The sequence below is a fragment of the Equus asinus genome, chromosome 11 (genome assembly GCF_041296235.1).
Source record: "Equus asinus isolate D_3611 breed Donkey chromosome 11, EquAss-T2T_v2, whole genome shotgun sequence".
NCBI classification, from domain to species: domain Eukaryota; kingdom Metazoa; phylum Chordata; class Mammalia; order Perissodactyla; family Equidae; genus Equus; species Equus asinus.
In genome coordinates this window covers 19763854-19779210 of record NC_091800.1, presented here as the reverse complement: position 1 = coordinate 19779210, position 15357 = coordinate 19763854, and the positions used below count along the sequence as shown (strand labels likewise).

The window sequence follows — 15357 nt, the reverse complement described above, 5'->3', positions numbered from 1 at the left end:
AGATTTTGAGTAATCACTGAGGAAAGGAAATGACAGCATTTACAACATTACTGTCCCCTCACTTATTCTGGGGCAATTAAATAGTTGTTACTATATTCACTTCCTTTGCAACAAAGGATATGTAGCAGAAATCTTTAAGATAAACTGCACTATTTTGAGCATGCTATACTTATATAAGCCGTTTTGTTTTATAGCAGCTTTATAAAGATATAGTTCACATCCTATATACTTCACCTATATAAAGTGGACAAATCAATGGTATTTGATATATCCAGGGAGTTGTGCAACTTTCCACAATCAATTCTAGGACATTTTCATGACTTCCAAAAGGACTCCTGTACCCATTAGCAGTCAGCCCCCTGTTCCCTCCGCACCTCCATCTCTGGCAACCACTAGCATACTTCTGTCTCTCTGTGTTTGCCTATTCTGGATGTTCCATATAAATGGAGTCATACAGTATGTGGTCTTTGGTGACAGGCTTCTTTCACTTAGCCTAATGTTTTCAAGGTGTGTCCACGTTGCAGCATGTTTCAATACTTTTACTACTGAAAATCACCCCACTGTATGCCTATTCCACATTTCATTTATCCATTCATCAGTTGATGGACATTTGGGCTATTTCTAGTTTTTGTCTACTATGAATAATACTGCTGTAAGGTATTTTTTAATTATTATATACAGGAAGATGAAATAAAGCAGGAAAGATCTGGGGAAGCGAATATGTTTAGTAATGACATGGAATATTTAAGATGTCTCAGAAATAATTAGTCGAAATGAAGCAACTTGCTCAAAATTTATGCTTTCCTCTTTCAGGTATTTTGCAGGTGGATTGGGGGTCATGGAGAATAAACTAATATTTATTTATTGAGCACCTACCACATTTCAGATATTCTGTTAGGTTCATAATAAACGTTATTCCACATTTTCACGCTCTCCCATAATTATATTTATGCGTGGATGATTGGATGAACCGATGGATAGATGATGGATAGAAAGAGAGAGAGAAGAAAATTGAGACTGAACGAAATGCAGCAAATTTGCCACGGAATTTTATAAGCCTCTGGAGTGGCTCTGCCGATATTAGAATGCAGCTGTTGGCCCATACCTTTTCTGCTCTATCTCAGTTCATCATATCCCAAACAAGGTTGAGGGTAGTCCTAAGATCACCTAACAAAGGTTATCATATGTAATTCTCAAAATAGCTCTACAGAATAGTAAGACAAATACCACTGTCTTCTTCTACACAAGAGCAAACGTGGGTCGGACCACACTCCTCAGAAGTTCTAGTCAGGCTTTCTGATACAAGTCTAGTTGCCCTTCCACACTGAGCTGGCAACAAGAATCAGAGACATGAGTTAAGGAATAATTTAAGTCATGATAACTATAATTTGAGACAAAAGTAAACTCCTCAAATCACAAAAATGATGACTTGAATCATCAACAAATATACATAAAAAGAAAACCATCAATCAAACAAATTATTTGATTCCTAGCTGTGTAGTGGCTAGAATGCCCATTATCTGCTGACTTGGCCAGCAGGAGAGGGGCCTTGCAATCAAAGTCCTTGGAGATAGTTCTTTTCTATTGGTGGATATTATTGCAGTTATTGAGAAATTGATCTTGAAGTGCAGGTTAACACTCTGATAGTATACTGTAGAGTAAGTCATTCCATATGCCACTGGCATTATTAATATTTCATCCTGTGATTTTAATAAATCATCATTTTTAAAACATTAGCCCTTAGCCATGGATTTCCAATTAAACTTTCTAGGTTCTAAGAATAATTTTTGCCAACATTATACTCTATCCGCCAAATGTTACCGACTATGCTATTTTGGAGAGAACTATTAACATTCACTTCCAAGGAATAAGTTACTTAGCATCCACCTCCCACACTAATTCTTATTTAACTTCATTTGATTCTCATGGTGCCCTAGAGTTTGATCATTTGTGGACATGGAATCAGCATCTTATGGCATTTTCTTGTTCACCATGGCTGGGTCTTCTGTCTGCTTAGAATTTCTGTCTAGAGGAGCTGGAGCCTAAAGGGAACTATGTGCATCACCCAGGTCACCTAAGCATGCCTTCCCATAAAATTGAAGAATGCAACGCAATCAATCTAACTTCTACATGTCATCTTAATGAGCACTTAACTTTCTTTCAGTCTGTACCACAGGACTTTTTACGGTATTGATTTAAACTAAAAGAAATATATGTTAAGTCTGGTATACTGCTCCTAAAGAAACTGTGACATGATGAGTGAGTTTATATGTCCCTACTGATGCTTAAGTTTCCCCAGTGAAGGCAAAAAATACCTTAAATTCCATATTTAAAGGGAAAGTGTAAAATTCAAATGTGCTGGAAAGTTAACACACTGATATAAATTTCTACTACTACTACTAAGTGGCCAATAATGGGCAGTGAGTATATATTTGGGGAGGTACTGCCTACTGAAGGGACAAAAGAAAGTCTGCTGATCTGTGTCACATAGGTAGGAAAGCGGACAAATAGGAAGAAAGAGGCGTGCCCCAAAAGAAGAAGGATACTCATAATGTTGCCTAAGGTGAGAACTAGCGCTGAGGAAAATTACATTAGATTTAATTCTTCACTTATTTTGGGCATATAGCTGAAGCGATCCAACTTACATATTATCTTACTGATGTTTTAAAATTCCTGCAGAAGTAAGCAGTATATATGTACTAATAAAAACTAATCTAGATTTATTTTATTCTTTTGCAACTTTCACTTGAGCAACGCTGTATTTCACATGTGTTGAACTTAAGCCACGAAAAAGGTAATTGGCAAGCCAAAGATTATTCAGTACAATTAGGACTGACATTCAAGGGTCTAGACCAGCACTGTTCAATAGAAGCACAGTGTGAGCCACACATGTATTTTAAATTTTCTAGTAGTCATATTTAAAAAGTAAAGAGAAACATGTGAAACCAATTATAACAATATAGTTTACTTAATCCAGTATATCACCGAATATATCAAACCTATTACATTTTAAAGTGTAACCAATGTAAAATATTTTAATGAAATATTTTCTGTTCTTTTTTTGTACTAAGTCTTTGAAATCTGGTGTGTATTTTACACGTACAACATATCTCAATTCTGGCTGGCCCCATCTTGAAAGCTCAATAGCCACACATGGCTCATGGCTACCATATTGGACAGCACAGATTAGACTCTTATACCCAAGGTCTTTTAATTAGACCACACATATTGAAAACAATAATCATTTAAAAATATTTTACAATCATGCATCTACTCCCACCTTCATGCAAGATACATGGTTTGTGCTTACTTCAAAGATTGAAAACAGAGCCGGAGCTGTTAGAATTTTATCTGAGGGCTCCCACTGGTGGGGATTTCCCACTGGTAGGAATTTCTTTCTGTTGCTGCTTTTGTTGCCAGAAGTGTGTCTACATCACCAAGACGGTGGTGTCTGTGAATGTGCAAAGAAGGCTCATAGATCTCAAAAGCTTGAAATCTCAGTAAAGTGTATACTTAGCAACTCAGTTGAGGACATTGTCTTAACAAGTTCGAATTCTTAGCCAAGGTCTCTGAGTAATAGCAGTCTACACATCCAGGAACACTTGGAGGAAAGCGACTTTGGCTTCTGTCCAATTACAAGCCTTTCTGAAGGTCTGTGGTATCGGATACTCACGAGGGAGACCCCGGGATGAGGGAGGGTCAGTGCTGGTCCAAAAACTCTTTAGTATTAAGGGCAATTCTATGAGATATTTACAATAATAGGATTAGAAATAAACTGACCAATAATAGAACAATGGTTAAATAAGTTATGATGGCACACCCACAAGGCGAAGTATCATGGAGCTATCAAAAGTGATGTATCTGAAGAATTTTCCCTGTCATGGGAAAATGCTCACAATATGTTAAGTTAAAAAGCAGTATACAGGGGCCGGCCTGGTGGCGCAGCGGTTAAGTTCGCATGTTACGCTTCTCGGCGGCCCAGGGTTTGCCAGTTCGGATCCTGGGTTCGGACACGGCACCGCTTGGCAGGCCATGCTGTGGTAGGCGTCGCACATAAAAAGTAGAGGAAGATGGGCACGAATGTTAGCTCAGGGCCAGGCTTCCTCAGCAAAAAGAGGAGGACTGGCAGTAGTTAGCTCAGGGCTAATTTTCCTCAAAAAAAAAAAAAAGTATACAAAATGGTATAAACAATACTACACTGCTACTATTAAAAATGTGTATGTATATTGAAAAGAGACTAGAAAATATGTGTGCATACGGTGATAGTAGGATAATGAGTGAGATGTTTTTTCTTACTTTACACTTTTTTAGTTCTCCAGCTTCCCATGGTGATATCATCACTTTCATTTAAGAAAGTCACTTTATTGAAAAATTAATTGACAAATTTCACAAAATAGGAAATAATATGCTTCATGAAAGTTGTACATTTTGGATTCTTCTTGCTATTTCTTGCAAAAATGATTTAGCATGGCATACATGTAAAAAAGAGTAAATCTGTGTACTAAGTAAAAAATAATGGGATGAAAAGAGATGACTTCTAAAGCACCAAAGCTTTGTTTCTAAATCAAACACATAGCAAAAAGAAAGGAAAATTATTCCTTGAACCAAGCAACTAAGAAAAAACATGTTTACTCTTCCAAAATCATACCATGTCTTTTCATAAGTTCATTACAACTTCATGTTTCAAGTGCAAACTGTAATTGAAGTTGCATTTCTGCAGCTTTTTCATGCTCCTTGAACCATGTTATTAGTTGCCGTTTACCCAACAAAGTGAGAGTTAAGATTCTGACCTTGCAATACAGACAGCCAGGCCGAGGGAAGGTGGAATGAATTGAGGTCTTCTATTTTTAAAGGAAGTTGTTTTCAAGAGAAAAATTGCCAAAAATATCCAAGAGTTTTAAAAACTTAGTTTAACTTTAATAACTATTTCGCATCACAAGTATTTTTCATTGTATACCCAAACAATTTAAAATTTTATTTACAAAACACATCATACAAAAAGGTGGAGCAGAATTATCTGCTTTTCTTTTCCTGCTATTTATCTGCTTTTATATTTTAGAAATACTATTAAAAATGATTTTAACATTGAATATCATTAGAGAAATTCCAAGTTTCTTTTCCTTGGCAAGTAAAATTCTTAACTTTTATAAGAGTGAGGATTTGACTCTTATAACTCTACTTTGTCGAGGGTCCTCACCAGGGACCTAGTATGGTTCCTGGCACAGAGTAGGTGTTTATTGGATATTTCTTTAATGAATGAATGTGCAATGAATAAGATGGCAAAAAGCATAAATAGTCTTAATATCAGCTAAAGCTATACTAAAATAGTCAAATTGCATAAAACTTAATAAAACTTCCTTTGCTGTTAACAGATAACTGTCCTGAATGTTTCAGCTGATTCCTTCAGTTTGGCAACTCTTTTTATAAGTTAAATAAGCTGAATGTGGGAGGTTAGGGAAGGCAGAAAACCCTGTCAGGGTGTGTTAGAAGCCGCTTTTCAATCACTAAGAAAAACGCAGGGACTTGGCAATATTTCATGGCAGTAGCTTTAGCTACTAAGAACACATGAAGAAAAAACAATCAATTCTTCACCGTGTTGTTCCGCACAGAAGCAATTACCAGTTAGGAAAATTTGTTTGCACGGTAATTACCTTGATCTAAGATGCCAAGTCTAGAGAAGGACTGGAAGAGGGAAAGTAGCATCTGTTAGATGCGTGGCCAGAGCTGTGTAGAATTGGCAGCCGACAAATAGACCTGAGCAGTATTGGTTTCCTTCGGGTGCTGTTGTCCAATGGAATGGGCAATAAAACTATGAAGTTCCTCTCAAGAAAGTTTAGTCCCTGTTGATGGTTTACCTTTGTTTTTGCCCATTTTCCCATCCTAAATGCAGAAATGTAAAAGTTTGTAAAACTCTGTGCAAATCTAAAGGAGAAGGCATTCACCAAGCATTTAGCTGCTTTCCTTCAGGTGCTGTCTTGTGAAACCTGTTTTCATTTCAATCTGCTCTGCCAGTACTCAGAGGAAGCTGTAGACCACTGGCATTAAGGCGTGCATTTGCATAATTTCCCCAACAGTGGGTGTCTGTGTAATCTGGCACACATCTGCATGACCACTGTTGGGCAGCGTTCTTACATCAAGAACAGAGAGAAAAGTTCATTTGCCTTTCTTGTAATCGCATCTGTGACCGTATCCATTCCTCACATTCACTCAGTTAAGTGACTTTTAATTCAGTCAATTACATGTCCAGGTAAGTATCATGATGTGGATAAGAGCAAAGTCCTACAAGTGAATTGAATTTGGGCAAGTTATGTGAATTCTCTCTGCTTCAGCTTTCTCATCTCTAAAAAGAGGACAAAATTAGTACTTGTCTTGTAGTGGTGTTGTGAGGACAGAATTAGTGGAAGTATGTAAAGTACACAGAAGGATGGCAGGCACAAAATAAACGTTAAATAAATGTTAGCTAATACTGTTGTTATCATCATTACTGTTATTGTTAGTACTATATTGGATATTTTCTCTTCTTCTCTAGAACCCAAAACTAATGGGAGCAAAATCAGGGAAATATCTCAAAGAGTTAAATTTCTTCTACTTTAATTTGTATTTTCTTTTCCCTCACCTATATTTAAATAATGTGTGCTGGCCGGGGCAGGTGGGGATATAGGAAAACATCATTAGCTAGGGGAGAAGTAGAAGTTTAAACCAAAGGAAGAAAGCAGGGGAAAATGAGATGGCCATCTCTGAGCTTCACTCTAAGAGTAAGCAACATGTTTTATTAGATTGTATTGCTATTTAGTTCACCCTGAGGCTTTTAGAATTTTATAACGAAATCCTGAAATTTCAATGATTCACACTGAATCTGGTCATCTCTATTATGTTGATCATCATGGTTAGTCTATTAAACAATCCGGGGGCCAGCCCTGTGGCTGAGCGGTTGGATTTGCACTCTCCGCTTTGGTGACCCAGGGTTCGCCACTTCGGATCCTGCATGCAGACCTGCGTACCGCTCATCAAGCCATGTTGTGGCAGCATCCCACATAGAAGAACTGGAGTGACCTGCAACTATGATATATGGCTATGTACTGGGGCTTTGGGAAGGAAAAAAAAGGGAAGAAAATGGGAAGATTGGCAACAGATGCTTCAGGAGCAATCTTCCTCACAAAAAAAAAAAAAAAAACACCCAGGGCAGAGAATGCTACTCTTAAGATCTAAGCATCTCACTGTATGTAAATTAAAAGAAAAAAGAAAAGCAGAACAATCCTTCCAGAAGAAACTCACAACAAACTGGCCATCCTACTTAAGAAGGTAACATAAACCAGTTAAGAACTGGATGGCTCAATAATTCTCACAGTGTGCTCTCTGTTATTCCTACTATTATGTAACATAAGCCTTTCAGGCAGGTGAAACTTCACCGAAACCTGTAGTCGCCAGTTTTCACTTAAGGGAGTAGAACCATTGGCAGCTCAACTATAGAAGCAGAGCAACGACTTTTCTAGCTAGCAGAGGAACTGGGAAGAGAAAAACACCAAACTTAAAGAATTAACAGGGGAACTGTGGTTAAAACAACAACAACAACAAAAACCTGGGAACATAAATTCAGTTTAGCTGAGTGTTTTTTTTTAAAAAGATTTTATTTTTCCTTTTTCTCCCCAAAGCCCCCCGGTACATAGTGGTGTATTTTTAGTTGTGGGTCCTTCCAGTTGTGGCATGTGGGACACCGCCTCAGCATGGCTTGATGAGCAGTGCCGTGTCTGCGCCCAGGATTCGAACCGGCAAAACCCTGGGCTGCCGAAGCGGAGTGCGCGAAATTAGCCACTTGGCTACGGGGCCAGCCCCAGCTGAGTGTTTTATAGTACAGTTTGGATGGAAAGATGAGCACATTAGAGGGCAAGATTTGCATTCAAATGCCCTTGATACATTGGAGAAGTGGGCAGATATAATACTACAAGGCTTAAGCGGGATAAGTGCCAAGTTTTCAGTAGAGAAGGTTCTCTGGGTTACATATATAAAAGATGGAAAAGTGCTGCCATTTTTCAGAGAAGATAGAAAACATTCTGGAGGATGAAAACATTCTATAGACTAGATGAGACCCCCAGAGAAGCTCCAAGTACGAAGGGATTTTTACCAGGGAAGAACTAGAACTACAATGTAATCCTATTACTATATCCAATTTTATTTATGCCAATAGATTCTGTGACTTAAGCAAGATCCTAAGAGAACAGCCACCAGAAAGAAAGCAGGAATAATTAATAATGGATTGAAAACAAGCTCTGTGAGAAAGAGCTAAAGGAACTGAGATATTTGACCTATAAAGGAAAAGGCTGACGTAGCTTTAATATGAGTCTTTATTTTTATTCTGGGGATAGGGCTTTTTTTTCTTTCATGTTTCTTTCAGGTGGCAAAGATAGGCTGGGGAAGAGGGGCGGAAGAGGTAACACTGGTGAGGGCGTAAGTGACTTGCCCAAGGACATGCAGCTAGAAAACATCAGAGCACATTTGGGTCTGCATTTGCTTGGTTCCATTATCCAGCCTCTCTCCACTGTTCCATGCTGTCTTCCTGTTGGTGTTTTTATGTGGGACTTTTACTAATCCATACAAGTTTCTGAATATTTTTCTGCTTTTAGAGGAGGTGGTTAAAATAATGTCTCACTACCTTGGGGTCCAACGTTCCCAGACAAAATATATGACTGCCTACCTGACATAACACCAGCTGAACTTGTCAGCTTTCACAGCTTTGCTGTGGGATTAGACAGAGAGTGAGTTATCATCTACTTTTCTCTTGCTACTACATGTTTTATATTTTAACACCACAGGAATATAGCACAGAAAAAATTCGTCTTGGCTAAATCTTGAAAGACATGATGTATTTTGGGTACCTTTCAACACTTTAATGTATAATCCTATTTATATAAACTCTTTGTTCAGTCCTGATAGGACAGAGCATAGCTTTTAGTTAAAATACTCATTACAGCTCTAAACTACACCCTACATATTTTAGATTCTCTATTACAACTGCTATCAGAGCCCTTGCTTCCCTATCATTTTAACAACAACGTTGTTGATGATGATGGTAGTGAGGAGGACTGTGTGTGTGTATTTTATGTGTGAAAGTCTGCCTGTGCAGTATGAACAGGAGTAGAAACAACAATAAGCTTTTAATGAAAACACTTTAGATTATGTTAGTGATGAAGAAATGAAAGAGAGGGAGGAAAAGGGAGAAAACTGGAAAGAAAAGAGGAGAAATGAGGATAGAAGGAAAGATAGATGGTAGAGGAAGAAGAAAGACAGTAAAGGGAGAAAAACTAGACTGACTCTGAGGATTCTAAATCCTCATTTTATTTATTTATTAATTTTTTTGTTTAAGGAAGATTAGCCCTGAGCTAACATTTGCTGCTGCTCCTCCTCTTTTTTTTGCTGAGGCAGACTGGCCCTGAGCTAACATCCATGCCCATCTTCCTCTACTTTATATGTAGGATGCTTGCCACAGCATGGCTTGATAAGGGGTGTATAGGTCCGCACCTGGGATCTGAACTGGCAAACCCTGGGCCGCCAAAGTGTAGCATGCAAACTTAACTGCTGCTCCACTGGGCTGGCCCTGTAAATCCTCATTTTAGATGGTTTATGAGACATCACAGGCATATATATACATATGTATGTGTATATATATGTATATATATACAAGATATGATAATGTATACTTTGAAGAGTAATTAGTATTTGGATTTCTATAAAATCAGAACAGATTTCGAGCATTGCTAAAAAAATACATATATTTTGACACATTCCAGTAGACATGGATTTTCACACCACTCATGCCAATTCTCTGGTCCCTCTTGTACCTAATGACCTACAACACCAAGATGGAAGACTAGAGTCAGAATTTAGTCTAAATCCATGTAACTGAACAAAAGCAACCAGTTTATCCAGTGGCCAAAGCTCAGATGTTAAAAGTCCATACCTGCCCATCTGTTCCGATGGTGCCTCCACAGTCAGTGAGAAGTTCCGACATGTCGTAGTAGCTAACAAACTCCCATAAACAGGCCTCTAGGTTCAGGTTTCGGTAGAAGCGTAACGTACTGGAACCCCTGATAGATGAGCTGTACTGGTAAGGATACGTCTCTCCAACTATTTCTGGATTTTTTGTAGCATCAGTCAAGAAACCGTGGTGGGTCTTCACTTCAGTATAATCCAGGAGGTTGGAGCACTTGTGGTTTCCAACCCTCGTGCCATCAGGACTGAGGGTGAGCTCAAAGTTGGACAGCTCCTTGGTGGAGATCACAGGGAGCATGCCTACGAGGAAGCGTCACCATTGTTACCATTCTTGCCACCAGTAAAGGGCTTAGAACACTTCACAGTTTCCTTATCTCTTGAGATGACCAGTCTTATAAAACACTCCAGAGCAGTGATTATCAAATGGTGTCCTAGGACCCCTGGGGGTCCCTGGAATTTTTCAGGAGATCTGTGACATGAAAGCTCTCATCAAAATGATCCTAAGATATTATTTGACTTTTCCACGCTGATCCTCTCACTGCCATGGGTCTGTTTTTCCCGGATGGTTTCCTCCTCAGCCCTTTGCACCCCTGAGTCACATGTCCCACATGAGCCTAGGATGGCGCGGTCAAATGTGGGACCAGCATTATGCTGTAAAGTAAAGAGGCACAGATTCCTGCCCATCTACCCCCCCACCAGGACAAATTTGGGTTTGTAATAAGCAGACAAAGCAGAATTATGTCCTTTTTCTGAGAGAGAGAGTTTCTACCTTGTAGTTCTCAATACTTCCTAATATCTCCTCTCCCTTACCTACTTAAAATATAACTAACACACCAAGTAATAAAATTAATACTAACAACTTACTTCAGTATAAAGTGAACTGAGTGGAATACAACTTGACAATGTCTGCTGTGCATGGGGAAATGTTCATAAAGTGTGGGTAAGGTCACTGACTCACAAATTCTGGCTCCACTTCCTTTTCCAGAGAAAAGGAACACAAAATACAATATTGTTAGTTGCATTTTTCATTTTATTTTAGTGCCTAGGAAATGTCTTAGTTATTGCAATAAATACTGGGATAGCTCTATAAAATTCCAGCTACGAAATATCAAATACATGTTGAAGGTGAGCACTGAGATACGCAAAGGCTTTTCTGTAAGTCCACTTAGATTACTAACCAGTGTTTTGTTTCATTGTATTTGGACATGTATTAAATTTGTCTAATTTTAGAGAATGCTTAAATTGACAGACTTTTTAAAAAACTGGGCAGAAAGAAAGCAGAAACACTTGCAAGAAGCAGGAGCAGCAGACTGAGCAGTAATTGTCTGCTTGGTTATTTAGTGTGTTCAGTAAAATAAACCAGGTAGTGAGAAGCCCAAACCACCTCCACGGATTTGCTTACCCAAGTCACCTACCATCAATGTGTGGCATCGTGACAGTTAGCTTGATAAGGTTTGCGTACTCCGGGTCCTCGGGGCCTGTGTAGCGCAATTTAGCTGAGAACGGCTCTGCTCCCACGATCCCTGGCACCCGGGGCTGACAAAGACCTCAAGGAAAAATGAACATATTTATGCTAAAAGAAGATAGACAAGACCTAAAGAATATTTTTAAAATAGGCACTATTGAGCCTGCCGCAGAGGCCTAGTGGTTAAGTTCAGCATGCTCTGCTTCAGTGGCTCAGGTTCAGCTCCCAGGCACAGACCTACACCTCTCGTCTGTCAGTGTTCATGCCATGGCAGTGGCTCACATACAAAAAGATGAAGATTGGCAGCAGATGGTAGCTTAGGGACAATCTTCCTCAGCAAGAAAAAAGAAGGTGCTATTATTTTTCTACATACTTTAAAATTCTCTGTGGACTAAGGGCATTGCTGAGAGTAGACATCATAAGGAAGCAGAAGACCATAGTGTGAGAAGTACTCACAGTAGACAGTTCAGTGCCTACTTCTTAACATTTGAGGTATTTTATAAAGTTTGAGAAAAAATAGTTATTGTTCAATATAATTTAACATGTGCTGGACATTCTAGGTTATGAGTATATTCACAAAATCATTTTAATATAAAGTGTGAACAGACAGTAAAAATTATTAAAAGGCAATAGAAAAAAGTAAGTGTAGTTTAAGTGAATTGGATGTTTACCCTAGAATGATATACTTATGACTAGTTATAAAATATACATTATTTATAAGCAAATAAAACTAAAAATGCACTCACTTTTAAAACAAAGAATGTTTTAGAATCAGAGAGCAAAATGTATACAGTAGAGTTTTCTCTCTACATATAATTTCTTACAGTATGTGTATTATATTGTTATTACATATTATAAATTATAATTTATAATATACATACTGATACACACATACACATACTGATACACATAATGATATAAAATTATCATTTTATTTCTATCTATCCATCTATCATCTCTCTCTCTGTATCTATCCATCTATCTATCTATCTATCTATCTATCTATCCATCCTCTCTCTGAGGCCTTCAAGAATTTTGACATGAAAATCTTCCTCCAACATTTGCTTTAAGAGAGTTGTGATGTTTTCATTTTAATATCACAGTAGGGACCAAGATGCTGGATTATACTTTCAAGAGAACTGGGGAATATATAATTTCTTTTCTATTTGTACAAAACAGAGGGAACAGACAGGTACTTAGAATAAAATCAGAGGCAGGCCCCAGCACCTGGTCTGTCTGTTTTATTAATAGGGGAACTCATTTTAAGGCATTGTTTATTTATTTATTTTTTGGTACCAACACAATAGTTTGTTTTTAAGGCAAATTTAAAAACTATATGTTTTAATCCTAATAAAAGAACATGTTTCTTATACAGGCTATCAATACATATTGATCCTGAATATATCATGGTGGGAGGTGGTACATATAACTTTTCTTTATAGAACAAAGTAACTTCTAAAATGTTGTATGCATACGGAAGTTTTAGAAATAGAATCTTATAAATAGACTGTTCTATTAAAAATCTAATTTAAAAATTCTTCTGCAGAGTGAAGGATTTGTTATAAAGTAGATTTCCTGTCTTTTCAGTGTTGTCTCCTGCTACATCCTATTCTCCACCCACAATGTGTCTGGGCTCCTGGCCTGAACATCCCTGGTAATAACAAGGTATGGGCACTGGTCCATAGCTCTCTACCTGGATTGTCCTTCCCCTCCTGCCCCCAGCAAACTCCTACTCATCCAACAACCAGCTTGGAGTGCCTTGGCGTCACATATTGTCCTTGCACACCATCCCGCTTCATCTCCTGATCCTCTCTCCTCTCTCTCTCCCATGGTTCCCTACTTCTCTGCTTGTAGTTCCCAGAATAGTCCAGGTGCTTTCATGCTTCCGTGAGTCATTACTCATGCTCTTTTTCTCTGCTGTTTTCAAGATTCAGCTAAGCACCTCCTCTGATGAAACCTTTCCTGACCCACTCAGGGAAGAAATAATCACTCCTGTTTTTGCACTTTGAGCCTTGCCCAGACCTAAAATTTGTCTGTGTCCTCAACTGAGTATGAACTCCTCAAGGACAGGAATATTGCCTTATTTTTCTTATTGCCATCATAAAGTCTGGCATATAATAGGTGATAAAAATAGAATGAATAGGGGCCAGCCTGGTGGCATAGTGCTTAAGTTTGCGTGCTCCACTTCGGCGGCCCAGGGTTCACAGGTTTGGATCCTGGGTGCAGACTGTCAAGCCACACTGTGACAGTATCCCATATAAAAAGAAAGGAAGATTGCCACAGATGTTAGCTCAGCGACAATCTTCCTCAAGCAAAAAGAGGAAGATTGGCAACAGATGCTAGCTTAAGGCCAGTCTTCCTCACACAAACACAAAAATAAATAAAAATAAATGGAATGAATAAATATTTGTTTTCTAAATAATATTTTTGTAAAAATGGGATTTTATAGGGTATTAGAGAATACATGGGGGCATTTGGAAGAGGTAATAACCAGAGTTAGACATTTATAATATTCCCTGGCATTCCAGTGGTCTTCGTGTGAGAATGGCAGTGCATTACCTTCTTCTCTGCCGATGGTTATAATAGGACTCATCAGCTCCAGGCCCTCATTGCCATTGGCATTCACGGCGCGAGCCGCACACTGCACCCGGGAGCCAGGCTGAAAGTATATGGAGTCTAAAGTGATCATCTTGGATGATGTAAAAAAGGTGTCAAAGTCCACTTCTCTCATGGGGCTGGTCACACCATCAGGGCCAGCGGGAGCACTAATCAGCCATCGGTACTGCGTCAAAGTGTCATTGATGTTCTCACTTGCACAGATAGAGCCTGTCTTGTCATAGTCTGAATATTTAGGGTTGCAAGCCTATGGAAAACAAACAACTATGTTAGGGCCAGGGTACAGAACAATGTGGAAAGGATCCTCTCAAGTTCTCTCTAGTATAGTGTTTTCACTGCTGCTTTTTCCATTTCTACATGCTAGTCATGCAACTTTCAAATTCCTGTCCTAGCCAGAATAGCTTTTATGAACTCTAATCTTCCATTTCAATCAGCTTCCATTTCTACCTCTAACTTGATACGTGTAAAACTGCTATTCATTTCATCATCTGTTGAACCCTCGGAGTTGCCAAATCATCGTTGTTCTTTCTCCCTCTCTCCTCCTCCCCCCACCTCTCTCTCATCTTTCCCCTACATCCAGTGGGTCAGTGAACTTGGTTGCCTCTTTCCCAATGTTTCTTAAGTTGGTCCCTTCCTTCCCCTTCCCAGACCCACTTCCCAGTCTAATTCAGACCCTTTCTAGACAAGTGACGCAGCTGCCCTGCTGACACGCCAACATAATCCCTCTTTTCACACCATTCTTCCTTGCAAGAACTCCCTGCTACCCAATAAACAAAGCCCACATTCCTTAATACAACATTTAAAGACCTCTATGACTTGGCACCAAATTATTAGGTTAATTCAATAAACATTTATGTGTACCTATTATATGTAGGTCTTTATACCAGGGCTGTTGTTATGCAAAAATAAATATGTCCCAGTCTTTGCTCACAAGGAGCTTACAATTTCGAGTTAAGAGAAGGCACATAAAAAAGTGATGATAATATGCCATTTTTAAATGCTGTTCCTCTAAATGTATCTTATGTTGCAATCACTTCTTCCTGGAATGACCTTCCCTTATCTGACTCTTATCTTAAACTACTGAAATTCCACCAGACCATCCCAAGCCTTCCTTCACACGTGGAGGCGCAGCCTTAGCTAGTGTGCATCATTCTCATGATAATAACAGTCACATCTTGCCCTATAGTAGACTGAGTGATTCCTGTATATTTTTCTCTTCCTTATTTTTAAATTCCTTTAGTGCAGAGTTCAGCACATTTATTTTTCTATCAGTGACAGACCATGAGATA

General features: G+C 38.7%; 1 protein-coding gene across 1 annotated transcript in view; it reads right to left on the bottom strand.

The window, feature by feature from the left end:
* The window catches only part of FREM2 (FRAS1 related extracellular matrix 2), a 176462-nt gene that overhangs the window by 13930 nt on the left and 147175 nt on the right, over positions 1-15357 (bottom strand). Inside the window, exons 14-16 of the mRNA XM_044777268.2 lie at positions 14012-14315; positions 11403-11534; positions 9956-10287 (exon numbers count right to left, since the gene is read on the bottom strand). Of these exons, the coding sequence (XP_044633203.2) occupies positions 9956-10287; positions 11403-11534; positions 14012-14315 (768 nt within the window). The remainder of the gene's footprint in view (positions 1-9955; positions 10288-11402; positions 11535-14011; positions 14316-15357) is intronic.